We start from the raw sequence: 20,420 nt of genomic DNA, 5'->3' as shown, positions 1-20,420 counted from the left end.
CTTTCAAGAGGAACGTACAATGTAAATGTACTGAGTAACTTATATATTCTTTTATGTCAACATGTCATGTTTTGGATATCGAATCCGTTCATATTGAAAATTGTATTGTGTAGAGCAAATGAAGAGTAGAGACATCATTTGTTCAATAAATGAACTGAAATCCATTTGTTAATGAAGAGCAACAACGTGTTTTAAGTTGTTAATTCGTAATATGTTATGATTACACTGTACTTCGAATTCGAATCAAGGATAGAATTCGAATCAAGGATAATAAATATGAATTTATTTCCACAACAAAACTTCAGAAAAAAGTCAGAGGGTGTAACTGGGATGCTGGTCCATCCCAGCTCGGTTATCTTCCAATGCCAGCCTGGTACTTATTCATACACCTTCCTATTATCAATACTTCATGAATTATATACCTATAATCGATGAAATCATCACGATGGTGATTCAAATAACGATACCAGTTGCGGGCCAGTTGTCCCGGAAGGAAAAAATGACCGCAGCGTGATTCGAACCGGGGATGCTGCGTCCTTAAACCGATTCCATATCCATTGGGCCATGGCCAGTGGAACGTTTTGGTCATCATAGGCTTTTGTATGATCTAAGAGAATTCGCCTTAAAAAATTAATCGCCCAGTGAAGTCAAAGAAATTAGATGCAAGATTCACCAAATAATTCATAAAGATAATTATTTTGAAATGTAGCCGAGAGTGCCCTCATAATTTGTTTATGCATTATGAAGATTTGCGAATTTCACATTGTTACAAGTGCAAACAAGTTTAGTATTGTTTGCTATAAGTTGCATTGATATTTGGTAATTAAAATGGGAGATAACTATACATGTATATTTGGCCTAAACATTTTGTAAATGACTGTACTTAAAGATTAATACATGAAGCTACTCATCCCAATATTAACAATTGGGCTCCAATGCTGCTTGATGAGTAAGTAAAGCCGCCCATCGATTAGGAAGAGTCCCAGTCATGTTTAATCGACCTGTTGTTATTTTGAAATCATCAACGGCTGGGTGTAGGAGGCCTGAGTACCGGGCATTGTTTTGTGACGTCACATTGGAGTATACCTCGACGGCGCGTGATGATTTACCATTACATTGATAGGCCTACTCGCTGGCAGGGCATGATGGCGTTCGACGCGGCTTTTGATGGAGCCGGCCAGAAACCTGGATTGGAAATATGGCGAATCGAGGTAAGTGGCCTAACTGTTTGGGTATTGATAATGCATAGGAGTTGCTGTTCTTGGATAAAAAATGTTTTCAAAGTTTACTATAAGGACTTCGCAAAAATGGTGCAGAAATGATCGTTTGAAAACGGGCCGGGAAAGGCTGATGAAAATTGCCTAACTCGCCAGCAGGGATGTTGCAGATGTAATGACAGCGATGGTCAGGGTCCGCTAAATACATAGGATCGGATTTGTTTCTGACCTGGCAATTTTTTTGCATACTAGTACAACGATAGAACGTGAGGTGATGACCATCGAGTGTTACCGTAGACCTTTGGCTTAAGAAATATCTACACCGCGTTGTGGGGATGAACCATCGAATAACCCTTAATTTTATAATGATTAAGGCCCAGGAAAAAGCGATATGTCAAAGGGAAACTTGATAACACTTTCGCTTGGCTGATATTTCTTTTATACCATGTTTATTTCTCGACCTCAGGAAGACCCTTATTATTGATTGTTCAACTCATCAATATACATATACCATCAAAGGAATAACATTACCATTGCCTGTGCATCCAGCACACTGTCAATTATCAACCCCTGTCATACCCTAACCTGTGCATCCAGCACACTTTTAATTAATACAGGGTTATTTACTTTGATATCAAGCTGCGTTCACGGGTATTTATTTGATATCAAGCTGCGTTCAGATTATGGCCATGATGAATTATTTTTATGACAAGCAGAACTCTCATTTGTTGTTGGGGCCTTACAGCAATAATCATGACGTAATATTGCAAAATTCTCATATCGCCAAAATAACGAGGCTGTGATAGTTATGCATGTCCTACTGGAATGAGTGTTTCAAAACAATAAGTGAGGACAGCCAAGAGCGTTGATGCTGTCAACCCTGACCGAAACATTTGCAAGGCTGTTGTGACTGAGTTAGGCCTATTACTTTCACACCGAGCAATGCCACTTCTACAATTTACAGTAATTTGCATCTCCAGATTCAAATTATCCTGAGAAAGTTACTGTCCGATTATATTCGAAGATCTTGCACAATATGCGTAAATTGGATAAACTCTTTGAATTTTACGCCATTGAACTGTCTGTTACAGCCATTGCCGGAGTACTTGACTCGGTATAAAAATTGTTGTGACCTCGGAACATACTTTCGTTTTGTTTCTGTTGATGATAGCAGTTTATGTATTTATAAACTTGTCCTGCATTCTATATAATCATGCTGAATGGAAATATTTCCTAATATAATCTAAGGGGGTACAAAAACAATCCTGGGCAATGATATGCACATACCCTTTTGATTTTCCTTGATGATTTTTTTCTTGGCAATCATGTACATGTATAGCTAGATTGTCCCCATCTTTCTTGATGGAGACAAGACATTTAGAGCCGATTGCGGATTTCAAGCAACTCCCAAATAAGGTGTGTAGATATCATTTATTCGAAGGTAAGCTTAATATAAATGGAATGTGCCTGTCATAGGGTTTTCATTCTACTTCATTGTACTTGGTGCATAGTCTAACAGCTGCCAGCATTCCCCAGGTATAGGGCCCTATTATAACAACAGATGGTTCTGCCGTGACTTTAATTGCTGTTATCGTTGCCGCATCTATATCATGCATAGGTAAGAACGCTATCTGTTGACACCCATGTGCATATATTTAGTAATTAAGTCTATGAAGGCTTTCAGCAGTTCATCATGGCACATTCTGAACCTACTTGAGGCGTCATTGGTAGCATATGGACAGCAGAACCTATTTGGTGAAGTAATTAATGTACAACTTGCTTATACCGTATCACCCATGAGAATTAATTCCTAAGTTTGCCGTTCACTTATGCCAATATGTGATTTGTGATGAAAATATGGTAAAAATATTCGTCGTACAAGTGTAGATAGTGTTGACGAACAGTGATACACCTGGCACATCTGGATCGTCTATAGCATCAGTTTTGTTCAGGAGAGAAGCACATCCATCCTTCGTCTCCGAAACGTGATCGTAAGAGGGTGACTTGCTCGGCGATGGGGTTACCACAAAACATGCTTTGTCTACTTGAAGGTAACTTTGCCACCCCTGAAAATATCTGCCAAAACACAGATAATTATTAATATTATCAAAAGACAATAAAATTCGTTTCATCAACTTGGAAATAGTAGTACTATACATGTATCCGATGCTTTATAAATGTAGAAGATGTTACATGTATATGGAGTTGCGCAAAGTAATTCTGTTGGAAATGTTTTGACAGTATTCTAAACCACTCAAGGCCTCAGATGATATGCAAAGTGCATACGTGCATTAACTTGAAATAAGAAGAAGTAGATGCTGAGTCCTCTAGGACGACTTGGGACAATTTTAGTAGATTATAATCTTTCATATCTCATAATCCTAGTGTAATCTACGATCGATTATTTGAATGTTTACCCAATGCGATATGCGGCATCTTTATTGAGGCGAATGCATGACACATTGAATGAAAAACTATATCAATCTAAAAAAAAACAAGAAGTTATAAATTCTCATAGTTTTGCACTTGCCATTTGCAACATTTGGTGTGTAATAAGGTCTGTTCTATTGCTTGTCGTAAACAGTGTTTTTGTTCAAATTTACTAACATTCACCAAACTATAGTGCACATGCAAGTTGATATGACAGTTTGTATGAATTTCCTCACAGTGGATCATATTACTCTTTTCAGTGAACATCAGCTTGTTGTTGGTACCACTCCATAACGGCTACTAATGGCTTCCAAAATGCTCTACTTACGCAAATATCCGCTTTCCCATCTGAAATTGACATCGTTTAGCGCAATGTTTTTTTAGATATGACATAAGTTATTCTGAATTGATGCTTAAAGTCTCCATCCTTGACGAACCCTTGCTCGACAACTGTTTGACAATACACTCAAGTTTCACCTATCTCAGACAGTGTTTGAATAAGTAACGGGAGATATCATGCACATAGCCGTTCGACATGTTCGATGCCATTCAATGTTTTTGATCTGAAGGTACTTCAGTTGGCGACACCAACTTTTCCTGTGGTCTTGACATTATGTTCTGGCTTGGCTTTTTGATTTCATAGTAATTAATTAATCGGTCTCAGATCATTGAGAAACTAGAATAGCTCCAGCTGACATGGGCGTGTTGTGAGCTAACTTCATGAAAAATGATGACACCGATCAATAGGGATTTTGGTACACAGATGGTGCGCAACAATTCTGTGAGATATGTTACTTAAACATTCAACAAGGGAGCTAAATTTTCGGGTAATTAAACTTCATGTGGGGTAATTTTGATAGCTGAATGATTCCATGCAGCACCGGAATGATGATAGTATTTTTCTTGATCTTTCTATCTGCATTGCAGAAACTGAAGGTTGTGCGGCAGGACCCAAAGACGTATGGACAATTCTTCTCAGGAGATTCTTACATATGTCTTATGGTATGTAGACTTAGAGGAAAGAATCATAAGTCAAACTCCGTATATGCGATGCTCACGATGGTAGCAAACATCATTAGTTTGAATATGCATTGACTGGAGCTGAAAATGTTACGGTACGAGCACAAATGGCAGGCAAGTGTGTATTTTATGCCGTATAAAATTAAGTGGTCGTAACATCATCAGACAGACGTTTATCATATTAGTTTGAAAATGGCCCTTTCCGGCAATCCAACCGATGCGATAAATTGTCTTTTCATCACGTGGCACATGTTGTTTGAACAGTATCTAAATGCTGTTTTGTAACCTCACAAAGAAATTTGGCCACCTATCGGCAGATTTTTAAAATATGTTTCCAGGATCCATTGCAACACGGTACAGTACTCCCTCTGCACAGGATTTACACTTCTTGGAGCTTGTCTTTTCACGGGTACATGTTTGTTCATTTCATACCCTTTAAGTTGTTGGCCACTAAAAAATTAATCGTCATTTAAGTTTCTTTCTAAAATTTTGTTTCAGACGAAGAAACCGCCAAAAAAGGATGGCTTTGAATGGGACATCCACTTCTGGCTGGGCAAGGAAACATCGCAGGTGAGTAGTTGACAATCTTTTTTGGTCACACTGTTCAGTGCGACGCTATCCTTTCGGCATTCCTCACGTACCCTATCAAAAGCGCCCCGCAACCGATCGATTTCTTAATGATGCGATGATATCAGAAACATTAGTTTGCTCAGAAAATACCTTTTTCAGATATACAAGGTCAGATATACAAGGTCAGATATACAAGCTGTGCTCGTACTATTTCCGGTTAATGATTGTCCATCGATACGGACGAAAAACTTGTTCCGTGCGTACTATTAAAGGCCTTGGGTTGATCGTCAGATAAACCAGCGCCGTGGGTCTCTTGCAAAGGCTTTGGCCAACAGCACAGTGCCTTAAAAAGCAACAGACCCTTTAAACGTGACAAGAGATTATTTGCTAATATGCAGATATGACGGAGATGAATGAGTTATGGATCACCCGTATTACATACATGTACCATTGCAGGATGAAGCTGGCATAGCGGCCTACAAAACCGTGGAACTTGATGAAAGTCTTGGCGGAGCACCAGTGCAGCACAGAGAAGTGAGTAGAGTCATATTGTTAAGGAATTGATACCTCACTGTCGTATTGGTTTTATAACCAAACACAGCGAGGATGGGGCTGGAATATATGCTAAAAGCTGAGGCGGCAAGTGTTCTTCTAAAACGCCTTAAATTTGATACATTTTAGGCATAAACCAACGAAAATCTGCTTTCGACACATTTTTATTACAACCTACGTAAGAGGTTATGTCCTCGGCGGTCAAAACGAGGCTTATGAAGAATAAAACATTGTAACCAAGAATAAGGCATGACTGTATCTTCTTAAAAGAAGTAGACTACAATTTCAGTCATTTCTCTTGATATCATTCAATTTTTCAGGTACAAGAGCATGAATCGCCTGAATTCGTGGCCTACTTCAAAAAGGGAATCAGGTAAATAAGGGTTGGCAGGTGGCAAACGCCTCCAAAGAGTCGATAAAAACGTGTTTTCCATCCAGATTTTAGCCTATGAGGACAAGAAAGGTGAACAAAAACCTAAAAATTGACCTGATTTCTCGCCCGGGTTTTGCCAATTTGAATATTTAAATGGAATATAGCAACATTAACTCGTCCACTTAAGCTTAATACAGTGTTAATTGTAAACCAAACTGAATTCTGCGCCAGTTAAATATCCTACCAATTTCTGTTCCTGTAGTCTTGGCCTCGCTAACCAACTGTCTCTTTTTTAGCTATATGGAAGGGGGCATCGATTCGGGCTTCAAGAAGGTTGACCGCAATAAATACGACAAACGATTACTCCAGCTCAAAGGGAGGAGGACAGTCAGAACCCGGCAGGTGAGACAATCGGCTGGCATGACCAGAGATGTGTTATAGATTTTCAAGTCATTTCAGTGGATTTCTTTAAACTGTTTTGGCTTAGAATTATCAGAACAACAAAACGAACATTGGATGTAACTATTGCATGTATGTCCGAGTCAAATAGTCGTTCGAATAACTGAAAAAGGGCGAACGTTTTGCACAGCAACTCGTGAGCAAAAACAAGTTATCGATCTTGGCTACATGTGACCGAAATTTGGTAAATTTATTCATAATTCTATTGATATTATTGAACATCAAACGAAGGTAACCATTTTTGTGTCAGCCAGTCGATGATATGATCCATAAAGTAATTCAACGTATGAATTCCATATAAATTTGCCAGCTCACAATTTCAACTTTTGTTGTGTATAGGCTTTCTTCTTTACTTTCTTTTTGAATTATTCGCTAGAAATAAATTCGTGTTCCCGTTCAATATTTTGCGGCTACTTTGTAGCATTTGTTTTGGCGAGCTAAAATATATTTTGCGTGCAGATTTTTTCGTTCTCGCCGAATTTTTCCCTATTGCTATATTCTGTAACTTTTTCCCGATAAAATTTTTCGATCTCGCAAAACTGTTAAAATGTGTGAGAAAATATTTTTCGACCATGTTATTTTAATTTTCATTATCTCTTTTTTTATGACTAAATATTTATTCTGGCACTGAGGAGCCAGCGTACAATTAATCGCGAGGAACCGTTTTAGACTGTAAATTCCATCCTAATCCAACATATCCTTTAGGTTGAGCTGTCCTTCCACTCTCTCAATGTTGGTGATGTGTTCATCCTTGACTGTGGTCTCGAGCTGTTTACCTGGTTCGGTCCCGAGAGCAGCAGGGTCGAAAGGATGAAGGTAAGATGGTTCACGGTCCTAGCCAAGTCTGGGCAGTCCAAGAAAAACATACTGTAACCAATTCATCAGCTGTTGTGTTGCTCCTGTTAATTATACGTGATAAGTAAACACATCTTTTAAAAAATGTGCACAATTATTTAACCCGTTCCTCTCACTCTCTCGTTTTGGATGAGATGGTTGTAATGTTAACTTTATTTGTACGACAGGGGCTGGAAGTAGCTCGGCAAATTCGTGACGATCAAAGAGGAGGAAAAGCTGAAATAACCATTATTGGTAAGTCTCTGAGACATTCAGGATGAGTTTGGTTTGCCACAAACGTGATGTCAGAATGTTGTCTCTCTGTTCCCAGAGCCGTTATTAAATGGGTCTCTACATTCTCTTCAGTCTCTTTATTGTATAACCGTAAAAAAACTCTATTAGGAGATAGTGCTAATCATTATTAATTGGACCGTATGTTTTCTCAATGACTACTCAAGTCTAGAAGCACAAACCCAAGATTAAAAGTGCTTATATCCCATCTGTTCTGTGGCATTGCATTTCTACTGTCTGTGTACGTCCACATAAAATCGATACAATTCGAACGTTTCGAAACATGAAAACGATGAGCCATTACCAGAATGGTGAATATCAACAAGGGCGAAGCTGGCCACATTGACAAGGATTATTCAAAGATATCTAGTATATAGCCTACACGTCCTGACAAGTACGCAATCCTTGACACGCATACGATTCGTTCATGTTTTAACAGAATATCAACTTGAGGTCAACAATATGACTAGGAATACGATTTCATTATTCAAGCGTATGTGTGAGTTTCCTTCCAGCCTTTCGCCACTTTGCTCAAGCGGAAATCATGTTTGACTTCCTATCAGATGACAGGTCTTGACCAATAAAAAACCCTGTATGTGATCATGGCCGTGCTGTCTTTGCTGAAGAAGCATGTTAGCTCTCTTCTGATTGGTCAATACCTGTCAGGGAGTCGCAAATTGCTGCTTGAGGAAAGTGGCGAATGTGAAGCGCTCAGTTGCCATTCTGTGCAAACATTTTCTTTTTATAGAACCCGAATTTGCGACCACGCATGTGCGATTCTATGAAGCCCTTGGCACAGACGTGAAAACAGAGGAGGTCACTATTCGACCTGCTTCTGATGGTGGCGATGATGTTGACTTTGAGAAGGAAATCCAGGCAGAAACAAAATTACATAGGTAGGCTACCTATATAACGGTTAACCTGGGGACCATCATTGTGACTTTCAGATATTAGGTTGTTACAGTAATGTGTAGAGTAATGCGTTTACCCTCGCCAACCCTCACCTGGTCAGATCACAAGGTAGCCAGCTCAGGTATCAAGGGCAGGCAACAAGTTGCCATACCAAATTAAGAAGGAGCTGACCGGCTGACCGGCTTCAAAGAAGCTGATTGGAGAACAGGTTGGGGGTTGCAGGAAAAATGTAAGGAGCGAGGAGTACGATAAAGAATACGAAGGAAGATACATGTATTTTGTGTGTCGAGTGGAAATGATAAAAAGGAACTATATCCCCATTTGTGTGAAAGTTACTATGCCACTACCCCACATGAAGAAGTATATTTTCGGCCATTTTTGTGATATTTTTTGTATAGCTTGGAATTCCTACTGTCAAAAGAGAGGTCATTCTTAGAAAACGTTTTTCCCCAAAGAAGAAAAAGGAAGAAGACCGATAAGCCATTAGAGAAAAAGTTTACAAAACCACATCGATAATCATAATGCAAGTTATTTGGTATGCGACGCCTTATTGATGCTTTCTTAAGTTTTCCCATAGAAAGCATTATTCATTAATTTAAAGAAAACTTTCTGAATACATTCAGTATTTTTAACTCGTAGTTTCGTTGCTGATAAAGAATATGACATAGCACAAATGAAGTAAGTTAATTTGGGCTGAAGTTGTTGAAATTCGCAAAGTTGTCACACCCGAGATGTTTCGATGTCATCGACAATCAACACTACATTTTAAATGCTTCAGCATACAAAATGACGTCGAAATCATTGTTGAATTAACTCCTTACAACGCATCATATGGGGATATAGTTCCTTTTTATTATTTTCACTCGACACACAAAGTACATCTATTTTCCTATCTTCCTTTCAAAAGTGCACTTCTTGTGTTGCCAATACACTGTAGGTAGATTTTCATCAATTTGAAATCTCTAGTTGCTGTACATCGGCAATGTTATTTCTATTTACTTGTGACAAAGACAAGCGTAGGCCTTTAATGCGATCATTATTTCCATTGCAGGGTTTGTGATTCGAGTGGTCAAACAGAGATTCACACAATTGATAAGATGGTATATACCCAAAAGGATTTGGATACAGAGGTGAGTTTAAAGAACCAACAGAGTGCAAATGGTCGTTATTACCATGGTGGTGGGTGCCCACTTAAAATAAGATTACGCTTAGTCTATGTCTTACTCAGTTTGTTCATTATGTGCATTTTCATTCTTGACAAGATTCGTGTAACGAGTGCACAAGCTCATGTGTATGCCTGAAACTGAATGATGTGTTAACTAAAAATCTTATTAGTATCTTTTGAAGCATCTTATCCGGATTTTCGACATGTGCAGTCACCGTCTACAGCACAATTCCAGAAGAAAAAAAAGAATCAAAATTGCGCCATGCCTGACGGCAGGATACCCCTGTTTTGCCTACGGGTAGGAGCCAATTGTTGAATTAGAACGTTGGCTCATCACAATAATTACATGTACCGTCATGCGCTATCTTGGTATAAATAGGACGTTTTAATATTTTATTGAGATTATCTTTCATGTAGGTTGACATTTCAATAGTTATGTGTCTGTATTTCTCTCTTGACAGGATTGTTTCATCCTAGAGGCAGGAAAGAGCGGCATATTTGTCTGGGTAGGAAAGGGCTGCACTGATAATGAGAAGAAGAGTGCCTGGAAGCTAGCTCTTGTAAGTCTGTAGTATAAGCTTCATTCTGGCAATGGCCGCGCCAAAACGGGGAAAACCGGGTTTTCTATCCGTTAAAGCCACGTGGGTGACATTTTCTCAAAGTCATTCATGGCAGTTCTGAGAAATTCTGTTAACGGGATCAGTATGATCTGTGTATGCGTTGCAGGTGGTGATTGGAACCAAAGTTCACATTCTCCGATCGCCTGACCGCGGGGGATCAGGGTTTGCATTGGCCGTTGAATAAATCCTTTCAGTCAGGTTCCTAGAATGTTTGGAGGTTCAGGAAACGAAACGAATTGCAACGTCTGGCCAACCTAAAAAAGTGGCTGCCAGCCGACGTCTTATATCTCTTCCATTCCAGGACTTTCTCGACTCTAAAGGTTATCCAAAGTGGACCCAGTGCACAAGAGTAGTGGAGGATGGGGAGACGCCTCTTTTTAAACAATGCTTCAAGAACTGGAGAGATAAAGATGCACAAGAAGGGTTCGGCAAGGTTCACAATGTTGGTTCCATAGCAAGTAAGAAGTACATGTACTGAAAAATCTGTTAGATTACATCAACGGAAAAAAAGACTTCTAACAACATAGCCCCCCCCCCCCTTAACACGCACGCAAACATCCATAACCGCACGAGCATGCGGAGTTCGTAAAAAACTGGTATCACCTGGTCTGAAGTGCCGAGATTATTGATATGTGTATATATACTAGTATATGATTTTCGTTTACTTCTTTTCTTGATACACTCGCGTAGGTTTTTATACGAAAAGTTACTCGCCGTGAACCATGTGCAGTATCTGTATCCTCCCGAGTGAGATGTTTTCTGCGGGTGTACCATTGCTACAGGGTGCCCTATTTTTTTCAAATATTGGCCAAGACCTATACAATGACCAGCATTTGCAGTCGCAACATCCTAGCTGAATCAGGTGGGTCAGTACTGCAAAATCCATTCATTCTTTTCAGAGGTTGAACAGGAGAAATTTGATGTTAATACACTTCATACGCGAAAGGAGAAAGATGCAGTCTTCATGCCCGACGATGGCCACGGACTGGTGCAGGTAAGTTTCACAATCGTCAGAAATCTTCCGCGTATACATTCTAACATTAACCTGTAAACTAATACATGACCCATTGAAAGGCCTGGTAACTTTCGATTAAAATGATTGTCGTAAACTGTAGCATTCTGAACTCATTGTATTGTTAAAAACGTATCGGTGATTCAAAAGGCTTCTGTAGTAGTGCCCGGGCGCATGGAATCTGTCGGTATCAGTTGCAATTTCTGGGACGGGCTTTTCTTTTGTCCCTTTCAGGTCTGGCGTATTGAAGACTTCCAATTATCCGAGATTCCAGACGATATGTACGGTATCTTCTTCGGAGGAGACAGTTACGTCATATTGTACTCATATTTCAAAAAGGGCAAGAAAAATCCAGTCATTTATTACTGGCAGGTACGTGTCTAACTTTTATTAAAACACTGAGATATTGCCAAAATGTTCCCACCCATTGGAGTTATAGATTCAGCCCGAGCATGCTACATGTATGATTCTCTTTTTTTAATACCATTTGGTGTCTGTCCCACCGTACAGTGTATCATGATGCAAACTGCTTGACCGTGTAAATTGCCAGTAGGTTGCAAGATGGACACCCAGGTTAAAAAAACTTTCAAGATTCTTATATGATTCCTGTTTAGGATGTTTGCAGGCAAATGTACAATTTGCACATATACACAAATTCTGTAAGGTCAAGGTTTAAGATCTTAAGCAATAATCTTACAATAATATTGTAGGGATTGTTGATTAAAAGTATGATCACAAACAGCATAAGATCTTAGATTTTTGTTCTCGATCAGTAATGATGCAAAAATCGATAGGTTTGAACGAACCTTCGTTATGTTTTGTACCTTTCGAGAACATCGTTGCGTTTCAGGGGACGATGAGTTCGAAGGACGAGAAAGCAGCAGCAGCCATGTTAGCGCAAGACATGTTTATGAAAGAATTTGACGGCATGGCAGAAATGGTGAGAATATGTTAATGACTGGCGATATTATACGTCCTGTTAAAAAGTTACAATATTTTGTTAGAAAGTTACAGTCGTATACGGCAAGATCGTCATAAGCGTCAAATTACCGAATATTAGATGTCGTCACGTTGGCGTTTCAAAACGTCTCTATCGTGTCTAATGCCCACTTGTGCTGTTTCAGTTCATAGCACCTCAGAATAAAGAGCCTGAACACTTCCTGAAGATCTTCAAAGGTAAGATGATTGTCTACAAGGGAGGCACAGCGAGTGGGTTCAAAAACAGGAACGAGATCGAAGAAGAAGACAAGGATGAAAACATGCTCTTCCAAGTCCGAGGCACGAATGCATTCAATACTAGGGCAGTGCAGGTAGGTGTGATGTCGTTTTCAGAACTACGTTTAACGTATAAGTCTGTTATAGACGGACAGTGCCTGGAACTGTGGTAACGCTGCACTGCTCATAGGCGATTCATATCATACGACCGGATTGAATACGGTGGCGATCGCGTGACAAATCAGCCCGTAAAAACAGCAGCGATGCGCCATTTTCTTGCTGTGGTCTGTCATCAACTTCAGAGTAAACCCAAACATCTATCGCTGTCGCTCTATCTCTATCCCTATTCAGTTCCGTATATGCACGTGCATGTGCCATCTTTATGAGATTCTTGTAATTTTCTCATTTAAAGGCCATATATCAAGGTTTGAAAACATGCTTGATACTCATGAAATATGTTGAGGGTTAAAAAAACAAGATCCCAGACATTAAAAAAATTATAATAATAAAGTCATTATTTAGTTATTTCAATTTTCAATTTTAAACTATTTGAATTTCCCACCACACACAACTTTAGATTAGTTCCACATGTGGCCGCTAGGGATTTTTTGATGACGTAGATCAGGTCAGTCAGAACAAAGCAAGATGGCTTCCGCATACAGTTCAGAGAGTGAGAGCAGTGAATTTGAGGATGTTTTGGTCGATACAGAAGGATATTTAAACGTTGAGCCGTACATGTTCGAGCCATTAATATCACTAGATCATAATGAGAGTGATCATTCGGACGAAAGTGATTAGAATTTGCGGTTAATCAATTTGCATGGCAGACCTGCCGATATAGCAAAGAAGACATTGATAGACGGTTGCAGATGCATAACATGTATGATTTTTGAACAGACTAATGTTGCACAATATTGTTTCGCCTCGTCAGTGTTGTATCGCCAGTTATGTCATGACGCTGAACTACATGTACTATTGAAAAGTGACGGTATTATGCACAATCATCTTGACGTGACGATATAATGCCGTGCAACGTTAGATAGGCCTAGATGTCAGATGACAATAATCTGTCATTGACAGTGGCTGTCACTGACACTGACCTGTGTCGTTGTCACCTTGCCATGGCTGGAACACAAGAAGACACTATGCGGTATCACAGGCCCCAATAGGGCCTACACATTATGTATAACAACCGACCTCAGCAGCCTCGGGCATTAAATGCAATTGACATGGTTGGAACAGCTGTTTTTAACAAGTGGCATTTAATATTCAGTTGGATGCAGATATCCGGCTTCATGTGATAATCCGTATCGATAAAGTGATCACTGCAAAGTTTGGCCGAAGGCCCAGGCTTCCAACACTCCAAACGTTTGCACTTCCGAATCCACAGCTTCCTCCTATCTCGTTCAACTGGCTTTGGAAATTCATGAAAATGGGTCCCATCCGTCATTCGATTGTTCTTTGTGCTATCCTTGACACAATTCGGAGCCACACAATACACCATAGTGAATGAAACACATTACTTCCAGGTGTGCATAATTAATCAAGGCCCTCCTGCTTTTATGATTGCATGACATGTACAGATAACCTGATCTACATCACAACTTTTGCTGAACCCGCCGCCTGGCTCTAACAAGCCAGTTGCTAGCCTGATTAGGTAATCAAGTTGTCAAACACATAATTGGCTATATCTTCAAAATGGATGGAGCTAATTGCATTTGGTTTTCTGTATTGTATAAAGTGTTAGGTACACTTTTGAAATCGTCTTACAGCAGAAAATGGCAAAAAACCTTGATATATGGCCTTTAAGATCTTAACTGAGAATGGCAAAGAATCTGGTCACGAATGTACATGCTCATATACACGAAGCCTGATAAAATCTTAACGAGAAATTTTATAAGAATCTTATCTCGGTTATCGATCTTGGCTGTGGCCAAAATTCGGAAGCATTACTTAACTCGTTACACTGTAGTTAGTTTAGTACATTTAAGTGGTGAATTAGGAGTCTCGCAATGATTCATCATTCTTAGGAATCTTTACTATCTATTTAAATGCAATATTTTCTATTTCGTGATTAAGGTTCCCTGTCATGCTTTATCACTCAACTCGAATGACGTATTCATCTTGAAATCAGGAAAGAAGCAGAAGACGCTCATTTGGATAGGAGCGGTAAGAACTTGAAGGTCACCTGCAACACTTTTTAACTTAGGAAATAATAGAGCATAAGATAACAAACGTAGTGGTGAAAACAGCATCGATATCGAACTACCCATCTTCAAGTTATGGCAGGCATAAAATCCAGATGATTATTTATCCAGCTAGGATACCCAACATGTTTTAGGTATAGATGCAGGCAATATCCGCCCGATTTCGAAATAAATAAAACCAGACTAACTTTAGTGCAAATGAATGGGTTTATTTACGTCGGCATAATCACTGCAAATTCAACAAAATAGCTCTGGCAATCCAATGTATGTGCAGTTTATTGCATGTGAAATTTTATGATAAGTGGTATCATTAAGTAGTATTGAGCGCTTTCAGCGACTGCAACCCGTTGGATTTAGCGCTATATAAGTCGCATAATTATTATTTTATCCTCACCATGTGCATTTTCGATCATACATATTCCCACTGCGTTTTTACATGTATGCGCGCCTCTGCCCAATTATCACTGCGCATAAATCCAGTCATTTTTTCAAGTAAAATCAAGCCGATGTTACATGTTAGGGTCTCTAGATACACTGATACACTACTCATCCCCTGCGGCTTTAGTACTACTCTTACATTTCAGGGGGCGAATGCTGAAGAGAAAGAAATGTCAGTAACGGTCGCTAGAGGCATCTGTAATGGCCAGTAAGTGTGGTTACAAATATTGTTTTATGCAAGAGTGGCGTTTACGAACTTTTGTTGCTGCCACGCTGAAAATACACTTTGCTCCAGAGCCGGAGATTATTGTTCTTCCCCCTCTCGGCATTTGCTATATCATCACACTTTCTTTGAGACCTTAAGAAAAGAATTAGCATTGTTAGATTAGCTGTGGTTAACTGTATGCCTCGGGTCGCCTGAAGCAGGACCTGGTCTAATAAAAACAAGTTGCTCCCTGTCAATTTAAAAGCACTTGTAATCTATAACTTTTGTGACGGCGTTATGTGAACTCGTCCTTTCTGTTGCAGGCAGGTGATCAAGCTTGAAGAAGGGGTTGAGGTTCACGAGTTCTGGGAGGCTCTCGGCGGCAAGGCAGAATACGCCACAGGAACACGATTAAAGGACAGCAACAATGATACACTGGCACGTCTCTTCCAGTGCTCCAACGCATCCGGAAAGATCATGATTGAGGAGATCCTGGACTTTGCTCAAGAGGTAGGGGAGAATTACCGGCCAGTGTTGGACTCAATGTCCCCAGCAACTTTAAAAAACGCCTAACTCCAGTCAATAAATCTTCAGGCCGCAGAATAAGTCCTGTACTTGTCAGTGTATTGGTGTTCGGCTGCCGGACTACTGTTTTTTTACAATTCATCCTGCAGAATATGCATAACCAGGCATTTGATATAAGCTCATCTAATTCCATTTACTGTACATGTATGTACATAATGCTAATTTGAGCTATGCTCTCTTTAGGACCTTAATCAAAATGACGTAATGATCCTTGACGCCTTTGATCAAATTTTCGTTTGGGTTGGGAGTGGGGCGAGAGATTTCGAGAAGAAAGAAGCCCTGGAGGCGGCAATTGTAAGTGTTATTCTGATTACGTACGGCAGTGGAATTGACAGGACGGAGAATCGCCGAGAAATATGCACATTATTCTCACAAGGATATATATACAAAATGAATATAATTTGTTTATTTGATTAAAGATATTAGTCTGTCGGCGAGCTAGCGAAACAATTATGTATAGATAACCAAAGCTTGTTATCCTGACCTGAAAAACACTTTTACGGTATGTGATACCACACAAAATGTAAATGCACGTCAATGAAAATTATATGCTTTTGAAGACTTGACATATGATGATAAATTAATTATGGTACCCAGCCGTGAAATTTGGAGGGAAAACAAATCATCATAACTTGCTTGGAGTCATCTCTAGCACCCGTTCTTCTTAAACTTCAAGGAATACCTAGGATCAGAACCCACGGGTCGTACGGAGGCGAACACAGAGCTACTCCACGTGAAGCAAGGGCACGAGCCTTTGGACTTCACTGTCAACTTCCACGCCTGGGACTCAAAGAAATTTGCAGCAATGGAACAAACGATTGATAACGGCCAAAGCGTACCTGGGGCTGCACCCACGAATGCAGAGAGTACAGTCTATCCTGTGACGACTGTTCGTGAGGTAATTTAAAGTGACTACTGTATCTTAATTCAATAATGCATTTTGGGTATGCGAGATTTGACTCGTGTTGATGGATAGCATTTTGACTCGGGCATTGGGGTGCTAGTTAAAAACACGAAGAGAATCAGTTATACTGATTTCTCAGGGTGAAGGAAAGCTTATGCATGTTCATCGAGATTCTGAAAAGCATTGCAGTTGCACTTGTAACAGTTAATAGGAACGATGGCTCTAATTTAGCTTTTCAGTAATGTAATCATCTGCTTTGTCCATATAGCATTTATTTGTATGTAGCGCTATTCAAATCTAGACTGCTTCTGACACGATACAATGAAATTATCTCTCAGTCATTTATTTACCTTTCAAGGAGCTGGCCAAATACAATGCAAAACATCCGTACGAGAGACTATCTGATCCAGATCAACCTCTTCCGGAGGGTGTGGATGAGCTAAGGAAAGAGGTACATGTGTATTACAATCACACGTTCGCCAAGAAATCGTTCTAAAAATAGAAAATACTGTCGAACGAGAGAACGTTATTATGGCTACACGTACATACATGCATAGTAGATGGCATCCATGCAGTCACGTTACTCTGTACATTTTTACAGAATTTCTTTCTCGGTATATTTAAACCCTATCTTTTAGAGACATGATCATGAAATGTTCACATGTAAAATAATGATAAGTAGACTACATGTATATTATTGCAGCAACAAATATTGCTCTGTCTTTTCAAATAAGTGGACAGGTGTCTCAATAATGCATATACATGTATTTGAGCATTATTGTCGTGCTGTGGTAGCTTACCTTGGGACATAAATACGACTGATCTTTTTATTCCTGCGACGACAAGAGTTATTTAGTGCAGCGTTAAGCGAAAAAAGCCCTCTTCTCTGCAGGTAAAACCGATCATAGCTTTGTTTGATATCTATCCGACGACCGATTCATGTAGCTGCATGGCAGCTGCAATCAACACCACAAACTGTTGTCTTTGTTGTGGCATGTGATACTTATTGAGCGTCGCTGACACCCTTACGAAAAAGATCTTGTATTCACCATGGTAAAATCTGAATTCACCATGGTGAAATCAGTGTTTGCCATGCTCACCATGGTGAATGCAGATTTTACCATGCTCACCACGAAATATTTCACCGCCCCAATACACCATGGTGAATTGTGGATTTATCATGGTGAAAACTAGAGAACTATGTCGTTTGCGGAACGCTTGGACTAAAGCTTATACTGTAAGAACTGTTTTTCTTATCTTTCCAGCATTTCTTGACTGATGAAGAGTTTGAAGTCGTGTTTGGAATGACCAAGGATGAGTTCGATGAACTGAAACCATGGAAACAAACAATGTTAAAGAAACAGAAACTTCTTTTCTAAAATGATAGGACTGCATGGTTAAGTTTCTTTTCACTGCTTGTGCAAGTCCACCAGACATTGACGTTAAGGTAAAAAGAGGTCGAGGTGATACCCGTGGGCATCACTTAAGGTGCCATTCATGATGTTTTCCTTCATTGCATGATTTGAAAACTGTGCACTAACTGTCAACTAATTACATTTCTTCAAAACGTTATACATTATTGAAGCAAAATGATGTCCTTCTCCAAACTTCTTGAAGTCAAACTTTTTAAAATTTGCATTGCACGAATGTAGGCTTTTATCATTGCCATCTAGTCAGCTTTTTCGGCATTGGGGGAGCCAAAGGAGGCCAGAAGTACCCACCGGCACTAACCGTCAGCGGGGACAGACAACTATTCTAGGGGACAAAATCGGCTGGCATTTGACGCAATGTGTGTCTTGAGAAGGACAATATCTAACTGTATAAAAAAACATTCCTCAAACAACGTTTTCATATCGAAACATTTGCATATATTTTCAATTCGCATCAATTGCTCTTCCGATATTATGCTCAAGTCAATATTTAAACGTTTTTCTTCGACATCTCTGTTTAACTGTTAATCCATTGCAATCGGTCCACATATTATTATTGTCTTCTACACATCGCTCGTGCATGCCGAATGGCTTTGCGTCTTCTTCAGCAGCTAAGTGTAGTCACTTACACTGTACATTGTACATGTCTTCAATTTCTGTAGGCTACCTTAGGAGGTTTCTTCTTCCGTTCTCTTCCACATTCCAAAATCTTGTTACGTAATGTACATACATTGTATTGTAAGACTTGCAATGCTTCTTCACCTCGTGCGTTACGTCGTGTTAATGCACGGAGAACTGTTTTGTGCTATTTCTGATATGACACAGCGAAGACTAAGACCAATAGAGACTACTTTCATCTCTACTGTAGTATACTTATAACTGAAACCTGATGAAGAGTCAGCCTAGCTAGGAGGACCAACGAACGGACCATTCTAAAAGAAATCATGAATATACTTTTGTATATGTGCCATATATATGCCCGGGGAGTGGGGCTCAGATAAAAAATGTACCGTACATCTAATCTGCCGGAGCTACGTTTTGCATTAAGGGAATTCTTGGAAGGTATTATCATACGTATGTAGACGATTGTTGCATGATGGTAGAGGGTATTTTGCATTCTTACCAATAAAATATCTTTTTGATCTTATACAAGCTTTGTTCATATCGTCTCTTGGTCCCTTGACTTCTGCATGATGTGCGTGTCGACCAATGGCAAGCTGCTTCCGACCACCCATATTGACATTTGAGAGTTGGCTGTTTGAGTCGAATATGACATGGTAAATGTAGTACAGTCATGTACAGACGTTTGCTTAAGCTTCAACTTTAGAAGGGCTCAGCGTTTAATTGTGAGAAAGACTGAGGTGACATTTTGACATTTAGCGTCAAGAAATACGGTGTGTCTTGTCTCGTTTGCCGTAACAGTAAATAAAAAAAACGACAATCGACAATCGAATTTATCATCAACTTTAGTAGAAGATCACCTCGTTTTCATTCTCGGATCAAAATCTTTAGAACCTCTCTATTGAACGGATCGTCCAAACCAATGATTCCGGTCTGGAAGGATGATTCTCCATCCATCGTAATGTTCTCTTTATCTGGCCATGCCACCATAAACTCACAGTTGTGCACCTATCTAGTTTAAATTTACTTCTGTAAGGTCAGTTCATTTTTGCCAATACCACGTCTTGCACATGAACTGCATTGCCTTTATCCACTACACCCAGAATGGTTTATCTTTCAAAGGCGCCAAGCTTTGTACCAATCGGCCTCATTCCGTTTGAAGAAAGATAATAACTGCGGCAAGAAATGATTTGTTTCCACCGACCTTATAAAAGGGAATTAAGAGTACAGTAGAACCTCTCTATTAAGGACACCCATGGAACTGACAAGTGATGTCCTTAATAGAGAGGTGTCCTGATTAGAGAGGTCAAATTGAATGGAAATAATCAATTTGGGACCAAGACAGGTTGTCCTTATTAGA

General features: G+C 39.6%; 1 protein-coding gene across 1 annotated transcript; it reads left to right on the top strand.

Annotated features, from left to right (window-relative positions):
• Nucleotides 1-1,038: 1,038 nt before the first annotated feature.
• Nucleotides 1,039-19,559, top strand: LOC135489382 (advillin-like). The gene is made up of 23 exons (XM_064774724.1): nt 1,039-1,211; nt 4,575-4,649; nt 5,166-5,237; nt 5,694-5,771; nt 6,110-6,162; nt 6,459-6,564; nt 7,327-7,437; nt 7,644-7,710; nt 8,495-8,642; nt 9,710-9,788; nt 10,285-10,383; nt 10,745-10,901; nt 11,343-11,437; nt 11,690-11,827; nt 12,306-12,395; nt 12,580-12,765; nt 14,750-14,839; nt 15,462-15,523; nt 15,844-16,030; nt 16,289-16,399; nt 16,782-17,003; nt 17,368-17,460; nt 18,275-19,559. Exons 1-23 carry the CDS (start codon nt 1,101-1,103, stop codon nt 18,386-18,388), a joined length of 2,544 nt encoding a protein of 847 aa, XP_064630794.1. The 5' UTR covers nt 1,039-1,100; the 3' UTR covers nt 18,389-19,559.
• The last annotated feature ends 861 nt before the right edge of the window (nt 19,560-20,420 follow it).

Source organism: Lineus longissimus, chromosome 1 (genome assembly GCF_910592395.1).
Source record: "Lineus longissimus chromosome 1, tnLinLong1.2, whole genome shotgun sequence".
NCBI classification, from domain to species: Eukaryota; Metazoa; Nemertea; class Pilidiophora; order Heteronemertea; family Lineidae; genus Lineus; species Lineus longissimus.
This window is presented reverse-complemented; position numbering and strand designations above follow the sequence as displayed.